The sequence below is a fragment of the Macaca nemestrina genome, chromosome 10 (genome assembly GCF_043159975.1).
Source record: "Macaca nemestrina isolate mMacNem1 chromosome 10, mMacNem.hap1, whole genome shotgun sequence".
Classification (NCBI taxonomy): domain Eukaryota; kingdom Metazoa; phylum Chordata; class Mammalia; order Primates; family Cercopithecidae; genus Macaca; species Macaca nemestrina.
Genome location: NC_092134.1, coordinates 136,729,087 through 136,746,027, shown reverse-complemented (window position 1 = coordinate 136,746,027; position 16,941 = coordinate 136,729,087). Strand labels below are relative to the sequence as shown.

At 48.7% G+C, this 16,941-nt stretch overlaps 2 protein-coding genes across 4 annotated transcripts in view; one reads left to right on the top strand and one right to left on the bottom strand.

Moving 5' to 3' along the window:
- Positions 1 to 7,446, top strand: part of LOC105484182 (TAP binding protein like) — a 10,923-nt gene extending 3,477 nt beyond the window's left edge. For 2 of the 3 annotated variants that reach the window (XM_071072323.1, XM_011745564.3), the window contains exons 4-7: positions 2,498 to 2,836; positions 3,751 to 4,053; positions 5,950 to 6,033; positions 7,157 to 7,446. In XM_071072323.1, coding sequence (XP_070928424.1) covers positions 2,498 to 2,836; positions 3,751 to 4,053; positions 5,950 to 6,033; positions 7,157 to 7,272 — 842 coding nt within the window. In that variant the 3' untranslated portion in view covers positions 7,273 to 7,446. Of the gene's footprint in view, positions 1 to 2,497; positions 2,837 to 3,750; positions 4,054 to 5,949; positions 6,034 to 6,220; positions 6,655 to 7,156 lie in introns of those variants that run through there. The other variant, XM_071072322.1, reaches the window with a different exon arrangement.
- On the bottom strand, positions 7,361 to 16,941 carry LOC105484181 (vesicle associated membrane protein 1). Its single transcript, XM_011745561.2, has 5 exons — positions 16,532 to 16,941; positions 11,784 to 11,910; positions 11,402 to 11,560; positions 10,012 to 10,063; positions 7,361 to 9,604 (listed from the first exon to the last, which is right to left on the bottom strand). Coding segments are annotated over exons 1-5 (357 nt in total). The 5' UTR covers positions 16,534 to 16,941; the 3' UTR covers positions 7,361 to 9,587.

Sequence of the window (16,941 nt, the reverse complement as noted above, 5' to 3'; positions counted from 1 at the left end):
CCGTGTGTGTATATGTGTATGTGTGTATTTTCCTCTGAACTGAGAGTAAGTTGCAGAAGGCAACACTTGAACCCCAAATGCTCCCATCCATAGCATGTATTAGTTTACAGCGAAGGACAAGGACGTAATCCTTCATGGTTACAAAACCATCATGTCAGAAACAAACCAAAGTGGGGGAGTAGTCTACCCATGGTGCAGGCAATAAGGGAGTGCAGAGTGTAAAATATTTCAGAACAATAATAAAATTGGCTAAAAGTCAGATGGCTTTATAGTCTCACCATCTCCTGACATTGACAATTCTGAATATTATCAGTGATAAAATACTCCTCCCTGCCAGGGCAGACTGTCCCTATCCCCCGACACCACTGCCTAGTATGCCACGGATCTTCATCCTTTTAGACACTTTTTAATTGATACAATGATAGTCTCAACTATAAAGTTCAGGGCATGGTGATGCACACCTGTAGTCCAGCTACCCAGGAGGCTGAGGCAGGACAATTGCTTGAGCCCAGGAGTTTGAGTCCTGCCTGGGCAACATAGCGAGATCCTGTCTCTCTCTCTCTCTTTTTTTTTTTTTTTTAACAGAGTCTCATTCTGTCTCCCAGGCTGGAGTGCAGTGGCGCGATCTCGGCTCACTGCAACCTCTGCCTCCTAGGTTCAAGTGATTCTTGTGCCTCAGTCTCCCAAGTAGCTAGGATTACAGACGCACGCCACTACACCAGCTAATTTTTGTATTTTTAGTAGAGATGGGGTTTCACCATATTGGCCAGGCTGGTCTTGAACTCCTAATCTCAGGTGATCCACCCACCTCGGCCTTCCAAAGTGTTGGGATTACAGGCGTGAGCCACTGTGCCCAGCCTGAGACCCTTCTCTTAAAAAAATAATTAAAGGCCGGGCGCGGTGGCTCAAGCCTGTAATCCCAGCACTTTGGGAGGCCGAGGCGGGCGGATCACGAGGTCAGGAGATCGAGACCATCCTGGCTAACATGGTGAAACCCCGTCTCTACTAAAAAAATACAAAAAACTAGCTGGGCGAGGTGGCGGGCACCTGTAGTCCCAGCTACTCGGGAGGCTGAGGCAGGAGAATGGCGTAAACCCAGGAGGCGGAGCTTGCAGTGAGCTGAGATCCGGCCACTGCACTCCAGCCCGGGTGACAGAGCGAGACTCCGTCTCAAAAAAAAAAAAAAAAAAAAAATTAATAATAATAATAATTAAATGTCCCAATATGTTTTTTTACTGCTTTCTTTTTCTAAGTACACAATTCAAACAAGAATCATGCAGTGCATTTAGTTGTGCTGTTCCCTATTTTAATCTAGAACATCTTTCACAGAATTGACATTTTTGAAGGGTCCAGGCTAGTGGTCTTGTAGAGTATCCCACCATTTAGATTTGTCTGATTGTTTTCCTCATGACTGGATTTAGGTTAAGCATGTTTGGCACAGATACTACTACCACATGTTTTTTTTTTTTTTTTTAATCGAGATGGAGTTTCGCTTATTGCCCAGGCAGGAGTGCAATGGCTCGATCTTGGCTCACCGCAACCTCCACCTCCTGGGTTCAAGTGATTCTCCTGCCTGAGCCGCCCAAGTAGCTGGGATTACATGCATGTGCCACCACACCCAGCTAATTTTTGTATTATTAGTAGATACGGTGTTTCTCTATGTTGGTAAGATTGTTCTGGAACTCCTGGCCTCAGGTGATCCACCCACCTCAGCTTCCTAATAACTCATACTTTTTTTTTTTTTTTTTACATTTTTTTGAGATGGAGTTTCACTCTTGTCACCCAGGCTGGAGTGCAATGGTGCAATCTCGGCTCACTGCAACCTCCACCTCCCAGATTCAAGCAATTCTCCTGCCTCAGCCTCTTGAGTAGCTGAAATTACAGGCACCTGCCATGATGCCCGGCTAATTTTTGTATTTTTAGTAGAGACAGGGTTTTACCATGTTGGCCAGGCTGGTCTCAAACTCCTGACCTCAGGTGATCCACCCACCTTGGCCTCCCAAAGTGCTGGGATTACAGGCGTGAGCCACCGCGCCCAGCCACCGCGTGCTTTTTAAACTCTTGTTCCTAGTCTTCACAGCATCCTTGCTTAAGTAGGTGAGCTTGGTAACACCAAGTGACTTGTCAAAGGTCACAGAGCCAGTAAGTGGAACACCAGGGTTTCAGAGCTTTTTCTGCTACTCTAGTAGTACTTACCTGAAGATTGATGGTAACTCTTAATTTTGTATGTGTATTTTTCCTGGTGAGAGATCTATAGCTTTCACTAAATTATCCTAGGGTAAGTGATCCCAAAATGGTGATGGCCATCATGCGTACCATGCTGCCTTTCCAGAGCCCCATTTCTTTGTGGTTCCGTGTGATGGAAAATAAGCTCATCTGGCCTGTCAGGCACGGAAGAAGAGGCAGGTGTATGCCACACAACATGCCCACAGCTTGGAGATCAGGTGACCTCAAGGAGGAAGTAGCCCACAAATCACCCCTGTTTTCCTCTTCACAGTGGAGTTCCAGGTGACGACACAGACCCAATCCCTGACCTTCCTGCTGGGGTCCTCAGCCTCCTTGGACTGTGGCTTCTCCATGGCACCAGGCTTGGACCTCATCAGTGTGGAGTGGCGGCTGCAGCACAAGGGCAGGGGTCAGCTGGTGTACAGCTGGACCACAGGGCAGGGGCAGGCTGTGCGGAAGGGCGCAACCCTGGAGCCTGAGCAGCTGGGCATGGCCAGGGATGCCTCCCTCACCCTGCCCAGCCTCACTATACAGGACGAGGGGACCTACGTTTGTCAGATCACCACCTCTCTGTACCGAACTCAGCAGATCATCCAGCTCAACATCCAAGGTGAGGCCAGGACATGGTTATCCCAGGGAAGGGTATATAACATGTCCACTGGGAGCGTTTTCAGACTGGGACCCAAATGCAAGAGTGCTTTCCTGAGAAGCAGGCTTCAGTCCCACCACTTACATGCCATCTTCACCGCGGAAGCACAGATGGCATCACATAAGGAGTCCCGCTGGACTCCAGGATAATTCCACCAAGAGATTTCCAGTCCAGGATCCTGCTGCCCTGCTGTGGCCGGCTGTCTCCATCACCCCAGTCCTTTTGGACCACATCCTGAATGGCAGCAGCAGCAAACCAAGGCAGGGCAGTGGAAGCGGTTCTGACCATTATCACTGCTATCCTTTAAAATCTCTGGCGTAGAGGCTGGGCGCGGTGGCTCACGCCTATAATCCCAGCACTTTGGGAGGCCAAGGCAGGCAGATCACGAGGTCAGGAGTTTGACACCAGCCTGGTCAATATGGTGAAACTCCATCTCTACTAAAAATACAAAAAATAGCCAGGCGTGGTGGTGCACGCCTGTAGTCCCAGCTACTCAGGAGGCTGAGGCAGACGAATTGCTTGAACCCAGGAGGCAGAGGTTGCAGTGAGCTGAGATGCCACTGCACTCCAGCCTGGGCAACAGAGCAAGACATCATCTTAAAAATATATATATCTGGCTTAGAATGACGGTAAGAAGCCAGCCAACCTTTAGTTGGCTTTACAACTATCACTTTTCTGGAAAATGTAACCCCCCCCGCCCCCACTTACGGCCTGCATCCAGGTGGGCCCTGCACACACCCTCACCTTGGTACACCACCAAGGGACACTTTAGCCTCCACAATCTACTCTCATCCTGGCAGGAAGAAAAGGCCTCAGGCTCTTCCGCTGTCCCCAGTTAGATCCATGTGTAATCTTATTCCTCATTCTTTCTCCAGCTTCCCCCAAAGTACGACTGAGCTTGGCAAACGAAGCTCTGCTGCCCACCCTCATCTGTGACATTGCTGGCTATTATCCTCTGGATGTGGCAGTGACATGGACCCGACAGGAGCTGGGCGGATCCCCAGTCCAAGTCTCTGGTGCCTCCTTTTCCAGCCTCAGGCAAAGCGTGGCAGGCACCTACAGCATCTCCTCCTCTCTCATCGCAGAACCTGGCTCTGCAGGTGCCACTTACACCTGCCAGGTCACCCACATCTCTCTGGAGGAGCCCCTTGGGGCCAGCACCCAGGTTGTCCCACCAGGTACTGGGAGTGTCCTCCCTTTCCCCACCTCCACACTAGGGCTCATGGCTCTCCTGCCCCAGCTCATCTATGGCCTTGTTCTGCTGCCCATCCACTTTGTTCACAGCCCTGGCTTCATGCTGCTGCCTCAGCTCCTGGTTGTCTTTCCCAAGGTGGCAGCTGCCACAGCTTCTACCACACATCCCCTGAGACTTCATTATACTCCAGCCTCCAGGGGGCCAGGCAATGTGCTTAAGGCTGGAGATCCCAGATGAGTAATTCCTCATCATGCCCTCCAAGAGATCAGTCCAGTGACAGAGACAAGACTAAGTAGGCAGAGAAGATGACATTTGAGCCAAGTTAACTAGCTTAGAGGGAAGGGAAACTCAAGATAGAAACAATAGCATATATGAAAGCCAAATCATACAACAGCCTAAAGAAACTTTGGAGAATTGCAAGTAACTCAGCACAGCTAAAGCCTAGGGTATATGGGAAAAAGGGAAAGTGGCTCTGAAGATTCGGAGGTAATTCTATTTATTGAGCATTTACATGAATCAAGCACTGTAGAAAACACTTAAATGTATGATTTTATGGATTATGACTCCCATTTTACAGGTGAGTAAACTGGCACTTGCAGATGTCAATGAATTTGCCCAAGGTCACCTATCAATCAATGGTAAAGAGAGAATGTGAAAAACAGGCAACCGGATTCCCCTTACGGGCTTAATTAAACCCTGTAGATCTCACTGGGCCTTCAAGATGGAAATTCCTGAGAGCCATAGCATGCTGTTGAAAGGTTTTATTTATTTATTTATTTATTTATTTATTTATTTATTTATTTCATTTTATTTATTTGATACAGAATGTTGCTCTGTTCCCCAGGCTGGAGTGCAGTGGTACGATCTCAGCTCACTGCAACCTCCACATCCTGGGTTCAAGGCCATCCTCCTGCCTCAGCCTCCCAAGTAGATGGGATTACAGGCATGCACCACCAAGCCTGGCTAATTTTGTGTTTTTAGTAGAGATGGGGTTTCACCATGATGGCCAGGCTGATCTCGATCTCCTGACCTCAAATGATCTGTCCGCCTCGGCTTCCCAAAGTGCTGGGATTACAGGCATGAGCCACCGCACCCTGCCTGTTGAAAGGTTTTAAACAGGAAAGGGACAGGAAAGAACCCGCAACTCAAAATGGAAACATCCAGGAGCACTGGGCATTTGGTCGCTCATTAGACTGTGAACTTCCCCAAAACTGAGGTTTCACCTCAGCTCACATCATTCCCCAACTATTTACAAAATCCCAGTTACAGGTTGTTTTTATTTTGTTTTGCTTTGTTTTATTTTGTTTTGAGATAGGGTTTCACTCTGTCGCCCAGGCTCGAGTGCAGTGGCACAATCTCGACTCACTGCAACCTCTGCCTCCCAGGCTCGTGATCCTCCCACCTCAGCCTCCCGAGTAGCTGGGACCACAGGCGCACACCAACACGCCCAGCTAATTTTTTGTATTTTTGGTAGAGACAGGGTTTCACCATGTTGCCAAGGCTGGTCTTGAACTCCTGAGCTCAAGCCATCCGCCCATCTCAGCCTCCCAAATTTCTGGGATTACAGGCATGAGCCACTGTGTCCAGGCAAGTTAACTCTTAACAAATAAACCAACCTAAATCTCACTTGCAAAGCAATTTTTAAAAACTCGTCCTTAGGTGAGAAGAGGTAGAGAATTCTGTGTGGAGTAACCCACGAGTATCCAGCAACCTTATGAATAAGTACAAATGCTGCTGGGTGCCTTGTTCCAGGCTCCTCAACCAGGGACTCACACACACACTCCTTAGCTCCTCCTCCCTGGGGTGGACACTGCAGGTGAGGGCTCAGCTCATGATTCCTGCACACGATAATCCCCGCCCATGTTGTTCTCACCTACAGAGCAGAGAACAGCCTTGGGAGTCATCGTTGCCAGCAGCCTCTTCCTTCTTGCACTGTTGTTCCTGGGGCTTCAGAGACGCCAAGGTAAGACCCTGGTTGCCCTTGGCTCTGGACCTGGCCCACCTCACCCACTCTAACCACCTCCCCACCCAGACCACGGTGGAAGTCCAGATGCCCCAAGCTCCAGCCACCCACCCATCACAGCCTCCTGCTTTTGAGTTTGCCCTAAATGAAAATGAAACCAGTCGTGTTCCCTCTTGTTTTCTCCTAGCTACCTCCCTAAGGTCTGTCAAGACTCTAAGGCACTCTGGGTAGCCACTCTCCTGCCTCAGAGTAGAAAGAAAGAGCAGTCATGTGCTCCCAGAAGGACTCTAAGTCAAGTCGCAGAGCTAAAAAGGCATGAAGGTGGTACCAGCTCACGGGTCACTGGGCCTGGCTCTGCATAGGCCTCTGCCTTCCTTCACTGTGCACCCTGGGCTCATGCACCAAGGCGGAGAACAGGAAGAAGTGAGGGGACAAGAAGAAGGCAGAATGTCCAGATGGAGGTTAAGACTAAAGAGCCAGGTTGGTGGTGTGGTGATAGGAAAACAAAGCTGGAAGAAATGGAGAAGGAACAAGTGAGGGACAATGAGGCACGGGCTGGGGCTGGGCTACCCCTCCCAAACTCGGCTCTGTCAAAATAAAAGCCCCTTGTGTCTGCTGTGACCAAGCATTTCCACTTTCCTGTCTTCCTCCACACTGGTCCCAATTGAGCCCTGTCCCCAAGCCTAGCGGCTCTAACTTGCAAAGTGTTTAAGGTAGGGAACAAAGGCCCTCAGAGGCACCCCCGGGCTCCATCTCAGTTGCATCTCTGCTGCAGTTAGGGTTCTGCTCCTTCGGATAACTGCTGGGAGTTTCAGGATACCTGCAAATGCCTCACTCCCTCAGCTGCAAGGGAGAGATTTCTCCTTTTATTCATTTCTAAAATGTGCCTGGTCAATACAGTGGAACTCAGCATACCAAAACTGTATGTGAGGATGATGGGGAAAAGGGGGTAAGGAGGTGTTCACTGACAGCCTTATCTGGGCACATCCTCTGGGACAGGACAAGCAGGCCAAGGACCTAGGAAGGAGCACAGGAGGCAGATAGAAGAGGCCTGAGGGAACCTGCGCTTGTTTGCTAGTGTGAGATGCCCACGCAACTTCCTGTCCTCACTTCCTCTCACCAGCACCTACAAGAGTTGGGCTGCTTCAGGCTGAACGCTGGGAGACCACTTCCTGTGCTGACGCACAGACCTCCCATCTCCAGGAAGACCGTGCAGCACATGTAAGCCAGCCCAGCTGACCTGAAGTGACATGAGACTACGAGAAAGAAACGACACCCTTCCCCCCAAACCCCCCAACTACTCCCACCCAAACAACAACCAAGCCAGTTTAGTGGTAGGAATTTGTATTTTTTGCCTTTGTTCAGAATACATGAAATTGGTAAATATGCCACATGCCTTTGGTGGAAGTACAACTGTTGTTATTACTCTATACAAGTATGAGATCAGGGTTAGGAAAAAAAGACAAAGAGGTGATGACAGACACACAGTGGAAACCCCACATCGTCTCATGGCAAACCGAAGAAGGGGATGTGGGAAGCTCAGCTTCATTTGACTGCAAAGTCCCAGGGTTTAGTTGCACATTTGCTCATGCACATGAGTGGTGGGAGGGAAGGGGGATAGCAAAGACACACAGAAGAGGGTACAGGGTGGGTGAGAAAGAAAGTAGAAGGGCTAATACCCCCAAAGAACAAAGCCAACTACACCTGGTGAGCCTCAGAGGGACAGAAACCCAGGAATGATTTCTGTAATAGGGCTGGGAGAGCCAAGAGGAACGATTTGCTCCAGGCTTGGGACACATCGAGGACAGTGGTGGTTCTTCTCCAGCGGTGACCCCCTGCATTAGGCAAGGAGGAGCCCAGAGGAGAGTGGAGACCTTCGAGGGGGGCCGTTGGGAGGGTACTGACTGCTTTCTTCCAGCTCTTCAGTCCCGCCCTGGGGCAGGACGAAGGGAATATGGGAAACAAGGGCGAAGGGAAAGGAAGGATGGTTTTGTGCAATGAAATGCTGCCGCATGGAAAGTGGGCATCCAGACCCTGCCCAGCATGGCCTCACCCTCTTCCTGTTCGTGGACTGAGGGAGGAAGGAATAAAGGGCTATGGGTATTCCCCACTCTGTTCCCAGCCTGTCCTCCTCCCCTTGCACCTGGGTTTATCCCACATTAATAACCCATCCTGAAGCTCAGCAATTGCCCTGAAGATAGGCTGAGCAGATCCCATCCTCAGGTTCCACTGTCTATACACATAAACCATGCAAAGAGGAGGAAGAGAAAGGAGGCAAAGTAGAATTCAGACAGGTAAGGGTGGTTCGAAGGGGAACATACTGCAGGAAGAACAGACAGGCGGTTCTCAAGGAGAAGGCGCCGTGACAGCACAGCAATACACAACGACACCTGTCACAGGCTGGCACGCCTCCCCGCAAGGTGGGGCTGGTGGGTCTACACGACTTCTCTGCATCCTGAGGATCAGCAGGGCCTCAGGAAGGACCTCTTGCCTCATCCCTGTCTTTGGCAAGGGCACGGGTGGTGTGGAGGAAGAGATTCCATGGGTATCCAAAGATCTCACACTTCTAACACCCTCACACCCCTTCATCAACAGGAAGAGAGGAACGGGACCCTCTTTAACGAGGGCAAGGAGTGGCTTCCTCTGAGCTTGTTACTTTCAAATCAAGCACTTGACTCACTGTTTCTCTATAACTAATAGGCAATCTCTCTCTTTATGCCAACAATTAACTGGGAGCTAGGTGAAATTATTTGGCTAAACTACTGGCTAGATGAATTTATTTGGTGCCCTCATACGGAATGCTGTAGAAAATATAAAGAAGAGAAAGCTCCTTCCAGTTAGAAGCACATGGGACTGCTTCTAGGATGGAAACAAGTCCTGCTATTTTCACAATCCATAAGTGTTCTCCAGACCTCTGGAGAACAAAGTAAAGTTGTAAGATCCCCAAAGACATAGAAAATCCTGGACGAACAGATTAGAAATAACTACAAAAAGCAAGTTTTACTTTCGAAAAGCGTGCTGCACTGAAACCAAGTTGGACTTTGGTCCACCGCCAGGACCCTCTCCAGGCCTGGCTCAGGAGGGAAGGCTCCACATGACCAGGCAGCACTGAGTGAGCTGCCATCTTCCCAGTCCCTCTCTAGCCCCTGCCAGTAACCAGGTTTTCTAGGAGACATCATGGGCACCGATACTCTTCTCCTCCCAAGTCTGGGCAGCTTCACGGGTACTTCGCCTCAGCTACTCCCCTCCCTGCCCCTTCCCGTGGCCTCCAACTCTCTGGGGCTTTGGGGGAACTTGAGAGTACAGAAGAAGCGCGTGGGGAGGAGGCGCCAGCTGTTGCTCTTCAGGTAGTGACTTAGATTGCACCACGAGCAGCATTTCTACTGTCGAGGGACAGAGTGCAAATGAACGCAACGCAAAAGGAGGAATGGGTGATGGAGAAGCCTGGGCTGGAATGGAGGACGGTGGGTGGGGACGTGTGTTGAGAGAGCAAACAGAGGGGAGAGGACATGAGTGTGGATGGCAATGGAGAACAGGGAAGGGGTGGCACATTCTCAAGTAAAAAAGTAGACTGGACACAGGAATCAGGAAGTCCCAGACGGAAAAGAGAAAGAGACAGGAGAAAACAAGAGGGCAAATTACACCAAGTTACCGGACATTCAGGTCTTTCCATTGTTAAGTGCCCCATCCCCACGATGTCCCTCCAACCCAAGCCAGTGACACACAGCATAGCCCTACTTCTTCAGAACAGGAGGCACCATCTCCCTGCAATGCCTTGCAGGGGGAAGCCTTGTCCATCAAAGAAATCCCTTGTCTCTGCCCTTCCCCCCTCCCGAACCAAGTGACGATCCCATAGCAGCGGTCTCCATACCTCAGTCAGAGCAGCCCCACTCCCCAGGCAGGCAGGCAGGCAGGCAGGGAGAAGACTCCAGGACCTTCCCACCTCTTCAACCCACCAGCAACCTCAGCGATACTTACTTACAATAACTACCACGATGATGGCACAGATGGCTCCCAGCATGATCATCATCTGAGGAAACATGGACAAAAAATGAGCCCTTGAATTTCAGGAATGAGGAAAAGAACCACATCTCTAGTGGGAAACAGAATTCCCTCCACCCTCAGGACAGTGGAAAAAACACTCATCACCCAGGAGACTGCAGGCTTCTTAGAGAGGCCCTACCCTTCTGCTTCCCAGGGGATCATAACCTCAGTACGTCTGTAGCTTTTCAGATTCATCACAGGACCTGCACTGAGCTCCTCTTTGCTTGGTTCCTGGTGTCTTGGGGCTTTAGAAGGCATTCCAATAGAGATACAGACTCTGGATATTTAACCAATTGGTTCAGTTTTCACTGTGAAGTGTTCAGCTCATTCCCAAAAGTTGCAGTCATTTAAAAATATATATTTCAACCTGAGAAAGCTAATTTAAAAGAAAAAGAAGTGTGTGTGTGTGTATATATATATTTATATATTATGAAGTGTGTGTGTGTATATATATATTATGTGTATCTGTGTGTATACATATTATGTGTATATATATATTATGTGTGTATATATATAATGTGTGTGTATACATATTATGTGTGTGTGTATATATGTGTGTGTATATATATATTGTGTGTATATATTATGTGTGTATATATATTGTGTGTATATATATGTGTATGTATATATATAGTGTGTGTGTATATATATTGTGTGTGTACATATATATTATGTGTGTATGTGTATATATATTATGTGTGTGTATATATATAGTGTGTGTATATATATTATGTGTGTATGTGTATATATATTATGTGTGTGTGTATATATATTGTATGTGTGTATATAATGTGTATGTGTACATATGTGTGTGTATATACATATTTTGTGTGTGTGTATATATGTGTGTGTGTATATATGTGTATGTGTGTATATATATATTATGTGTGTGTATATATATAATGTGTGTGTGTATATATGTGTGTGTGTATATATATATTGTGTGTGTATATATATAATGTGTGTGTGTGTATATATACATATACCTGAGCCATTGTGCTGATGTTGGGTGTGTCTGAGGATGAGACAGGAGAAAATTTTTGCAGGCCACTCCTATGGGGGAAAAGCTCCTTAACTAACCGTTCCAAACTCCTCAGGGTATCACTTTTTTCCTGATAGCGGTTCCGAATACTCTAGCCTACCCTGGTGGCCAATTCTGGGTAATGCAATCTCAAAAGGAGGCTTTTCGGATTTCCTCTCAAGCATTATGCTGGTCAGAGAGATACTGCACCATCAGAGGGAAGAAATGTAGAAGTTGAAGGTTTTCTTGCCTTCTACCAGTGGAAGCCCAGGAAAAGATGGAGGAGGGGACAAGAAAATTCACCTTGCAGTTTTTCCACCAATACTTCCTCTTTAGCTTTGCAGCACTGCTCTCAAATTGTGATGCTCCTGCCTGCAAGGCATCAGCTCGGTCATCCAACTCTGACAGCTTCTGGTCCCTCTCCAGGACCTTGTCCACGTTCACACGTATGATGTCTACCACCTGAGGAGGGCACAGAAACAAAGCTACTAAGCTTCCTGCCAAAGACAGAGGAAAGAACAACAACCAGAGAATCACAAGTCTGGCCCTGTGCAACTCTAAAGGGTACTCTGCCTCTCGGGGCCTTTTTGACTGTTCTCCTACAAAAAAAGGAGAAAAGATAAGAAGTTCCCTTTTGTTCCAAACTCCTAGAGTTGGAAACTCAGAGAAACAGCTATCTACCTACCTCCTCCACTTGTGCCTGGGTTTGCTGTAGTCGTCTGTTACTGGTCAGGTTAGGAGGAGGGCCAGGGGGACCCCCACCTGGGGCAGTCCCTTCTGTCCCTTCAGCAGGTGGCTGAGCTGGAGCAGACCTGTGGAAAGACATGGGCAGAGTACACAAAGTGACCAAGACAAGAAAGGAGCAGTGCGTGGTAGCACACACCTGTAGTCTCAGCTACTCAGGAGGCTGAAGTGCTCCTCGCATCCTCCTGGCCCAGGAGTTCGAGGCCAGCCTGGGCGTCATAGCAAGACCCCATCTCTAAAAAAAAAAAAGCAGACAAAAAGGGCCGGGCGCGGTGACTCACGCCTGTAATCCCAGCACTTTGGGAGGCCGAGGTGGGCGGATCACGAGGTCAGGAGATTGAGACCATCCTGGCTAACACAGTGAAACCCTGTCTCTACTGAAAAATAGAAAAAATTATGCGGGCGTGGTGGCGGGCGCCTGTAATCCCAGCTACTCGGGAGGCTGAGGCAGGAGAATGGCGTGAACCTGGGAGGCAGAGCTTGCAGTGAGCCGAGATCATACCACTGCACTCCAGCCTGGGTGACAGAGCGAGACTCCATCTTAAAAAAAAAAAAAAAAAAAAAGAAAGGACTCACATGCATCCTCACCCCAAACCACTTAAACAATTATGATTAGGCTATACAAAATTAGAATGGATTCTTACTCCTTGGCAATCTCAAATAGGGAGATGCAGCATAGAGGCAAAAAGTAAAAGATGAAAGACTCTGCAGCAACATTTGGATGCGGTTCAGGGACGTCCAGGATGGCATCAAGAGATCTTGTCTGGGGCTATCCTTTGACCCAACTCAAACAAGTCCTCTGCCATGATGGCTACAGGGACAAATGTGCTAGCCTTGTCCTACATGGCATTTCCCCACTGATAATGGTTTGGCTGTGTCCCCACCCAAATCTCAACTTGAATTGTATCACCCAGAATTCCCACATGTTGTGGGACGGACTCAGGGAGGCAACTGAATCAAGGGGCCCATCTTTTCCGTGCTATTCTCGTGATAGTGATGAAGTCTCATGAGATCTGATGGTTTTATCAGGGGTTTCTGCTTTTGCTTCTTCCTCATTTTCTCTTGCTGCCACCATGTAAGAAGTGCCTTTCGCCTGCTGCCATGATTCTGAGGCCTTCCCAGCCATGCGGAACTGTAAGTCCAATTAAACCTCTTTTTCTTCCCAGTCTTGGGTATGTCTTTATCAGCAGCATGAAAACAGACTAATACAGTAAATTTGTACCAGTAGAGTGGGACATTGCTGAAAAGATACCCAAAAATGTGGAAGCAACTTTGGAACTGGGTAACAGGGAGAGGTTGGGACAGTTTGGAGGGCTCAGAAGAAGACAGGAAAATGTGGGAAAGTTTGGAACTTCCTAGAGACTTGTTGAATGGCTTTGACAAAAATGCTGTCAGTGATATGAACAATAAGGTCCAGGCTGAGGTGGTCTCAGATGGAGATGAGGAACTTGTTGGGAACTGAAGCAAAGGTGACTCTTGTTATGCTTTAGCAAAGACACCAGCAGCATTTTGCCCCTGCCCTAGAAATTTGTGGAACTTTGAACTTGAGAGAGATGATTTAGGGTATCTGGCAGAAGAAATTTCTAAGCAGCAAAGCATTCGAAAGGTGACTTGGGTGTTGTTAAAAGCATTTCATTTTAAGAGGAAAACAGAGCATAAAAGTTCAGAAAATGTGCAGCCTGATGATGCAGTATAAAAGAAAAAAAAATACTTTTTTGAGGAGAAATTCAAGGCAGCTGCAGAAATTTGCATAAATAGCAAGGAACCTAATGTTAACCCCTAAGACCATGGGGAAAATGTCTCTAGGCCATGTCAGAGGCCTTCACAGCAGCCCCTCCCATCACAGGCCTGGAGGCCCAGGAGGAAAAAGTGATTTTGTGGGCCAGGCCCAGGGTCCCCATGCTGTGTGCAGCCTAGGGACTTGGTTCCCTATGTCCCAGCCACTGCAGCTGTAGCTGAAAGGGGCCAATGCAGAGCCCAGGCCCTGGCTTCAGAGGGTGGAAGCCTCAAGCCTTGGCAGCTTCCACATGGTGTTGAGCCTGCAGATGCACAGAAGTCAAGAACTGAGGCTTGGGAACCTCCGCCTAGATTTCAGAAGATGCATAGAAACGCCTGGATGCCCAGGCAAAAGTCTGTTGCAGGGGCAGGGCCCTCATGGAGAACCTCTGCTAGGGCAGTACAGAAGGGAAATGAGGGGTTGGAGCCCCTACACAGAGTCCCTACTGGAACACTGCCTAGTGGAGCTATGAGAAGAAGGTCACCATCCTCCAGACCCCAGAATGGTAGATCCACTGGCAGCTTACACCGTGTGCCTGGAAAAGCTGCAGACACTCAACACCAGTCCGTGAAGGGAGCCAGGAGGGAGGCTGTATCCTGCCAAGCAGCCAGGAGGGAGGCTGTACGCTGTAATGTCTGTCAGTTCACCCCTTTTTACATTCAAGTTATTGGTTATGGTTATTGGTTTATATGCCCAGTTATTGGTTATGCTTCACACAAGATGAGGAAATCAGAGCTACCATAACGGCAGCTTAGAAAATCACCAAAGGCAAAGTCTATGTAGGCGGAGTGAGTCAGGACTGTTTGTTTGCTTTGTTTTTGGCAGAGAAAATGGGGATTTCACTTAGATAGAATCTGGGGCCCAAAGCAATTACATTAGTTATGGAAACTGTTCCAAGAGCATAGACAGGAAGCAAAGATGCTAGAAATTGTCCTCAATGTGCATGCATTATAGACATTCTGTCCCTTCCTTTTCTGGATTTGGCACAGAGTCTCAGATGACTCCCTTGGTTACTTACATCCCAAAGAGAGATCTTGGTTTACTGTACTATACACACAGAGAATGTTCTCTCGTTCTGTACCACTCAAAGCCAGTGTGTGGTGTTCAAGACAAACTCCTCTCCGTGTCCCAAAACATGAAGGCTAAACTCACCTCCTAAAGAATTCCCGGAAGTATAACCTAAGTCATGAGATGTTCTTGGCCAAGGAAGCACCCACAGGCAGGGGGGAGATCTCTCAAATTTGATGGAGAACAGAAATTACAGTAAGAACTCCTCATACAGAAGCAGAATCTCACCAAACATACTTCACAGGAGCAGTCCAAGAGTAAATGCAACAAAAATGAAACCATCACAAAGTCACCAAAAAGGAAACTATTTGACTAATAGAACTAATACCCAGAAGCTCCTCCTCCTTGATTAAGTGAATTTCTTTTAGTCTAAAAAGATAAAGAATAACTCCTCAGAGAGGCTATAGTAGCAGATTACACCTGACTCATTCTCCACTTAAAGGATCACTTTCCCATTTCCCTCTAAGGTGCAAAGGAGGTAAAGCAAAGATAGATACAAAGTCATGGGAGCCATAAGACTCTTGTCCTGCCACTGAGCTAGCTAAGCAATCTAGTTCTCGACTTAAGGCAGAAAATTCAATGACTAGGTAGCAGCCAGGGTTGGAAGCAGTCCAGGATGGTGGCACCAATGACAAGATTAAGGTCAGAGACCTCGTGATGCCCCGCTAGCCACCAGGATTTCTCCGTTGCCTTCTGTTCATCCCACATGGATACCATCTGGAGGCCCCCGCCCCAAAATGAAAACAACTGGAATTCTACGGCTTGCCCAAAATGCATAGAACACTCATATCTGGTTAAAACCATAGTAATCAAAAGAAAAAGTGAAATGGCTATGAAGTATTTGCAAGGCCAATTTCACTTACTACTTGTTGGGAGTTGGAAACACTCAGCAGTAAAATATCTAGGGATAATTACAACCCTTATGTAACACAAATCTTTCCCTTTTTTGTCACTTATAGAAGCAACATAAATACATCTAGGACCAGGCCAGGGTAGGAATCAGAAAGAAAAAATCTGTATTAGACATACTGAGGTCTTGAAAGAGAAGTACTTCATTTGTTTAGCCGTAGTTTTCCCACAGGATCTTGTGAAGGGGGTGATGTTGAAGATTGCTGGAGACTAAACTGTGTGTGTTGGAGGAAAGGAGGAAGCTCCGCTCTCCCTATTTCTCCTCCAAATATTTGATAAGACTCAGTGATAGAAAAACGTCTCTTATACGAGCGGCCTCGGCATGAACAGCCGCTTGGGATGACAGGCCACTATCCCACTACCCCTTGAGTCTTTCTGAGCTGCTCACCTGGTGCCAGAGAACTGGCAGATAAGTTTCTGGAACTTTGCTCACTGCCATGAGGGGGGCTAGACATCACACTTTGGGTGAGGGGTAAACAAATCCAGAGATTGTAGGGCAACCCAAGTTAACAACTGGCAGTTGCACCCATGACTGTCTTTCCTGAAGCGCTAAGCAGTTACTTAGCCAGATGACAGAAATGCCTTTCGAGTCCCTTGCCCAGTTGTCCCCATCCACCACCCCCAGCCCCCGCCCTCTCCGAGTCTCCACTATACTAAAACCAGAATGAGGCGCCACTCAGACGACAGGAGAGGGTGCAGTGATTGCGGGACCCCTGTGCCCCTGCACTGCCCGTGGGGTGCTAGCTGTGGCTGGTGCGAGAATGGGGTGCTAGCCCCCCTCCCTGGGGGTGGCCCGGTCCGGAGGCGGCGCGCGGTGGTGACTCCCCGCGTTGCTGCAGCTGCTGCAATGCGCCATTTTCCGTCCCGCAGAGTCGGGAGCTTGGAGTGAGAGTTGTCAAGGAGGTGCCGAGCCTCCCACACCAGAGTCAACTCACATTTTTCTGACAGAGTCTGTTCCTCTCCCGAGGCTGCGGCGAGACACCCGGCGGGGGACGCTGCAGCTGAAGTGGACGGAACTGACGAGCTCCGCCTGGCGCCGACCACTCCGAGGTCTAGCTGCGGTGGAACTTACTGCAGCTGCCGCGCCGGCCCCCGCCTTTATTAGCGCTGACCACGCCTCCCGGATAACGGTGACAACCCCGTGGCCCAATCCATGCCCAGGACGGTCGCCCAGCGCTACAGGCCTAGCCCGCCCCGCCCCTGCCAATTGCCAGTCACAAGTCTCCTCTCATCCGACTCCGGAAAGCAGCGGTTGCTGTGAGGAGCCTTCGGTGATCAATGCAACCATAGCTTGCGCTCCAGTCTGGCGGAGGGACGGGGCGGGGTGGAGGTGAGGTCTGTGCCT

Excerpts from the sequence above, each read along its gene's own strand:
- LOC105484181 (XM_011745561.2), bottom strand. Across the intron at positions 11,561-11,783 it reads CCCAGGCACAAGTGGAGGAG|GTGGTAGACATCATACGTGT; the intron begins GTAGGTAGATAG and ends TGCCCTCCTCAG. Across the intron at positions 10,064-11,401 it reads ATTGGTGGAAAAACTGCAAG|ATGATGATCATGCTGGGAGC; the intron begins GTGAATTTTCTT and ends ATGTTTCCTCAG.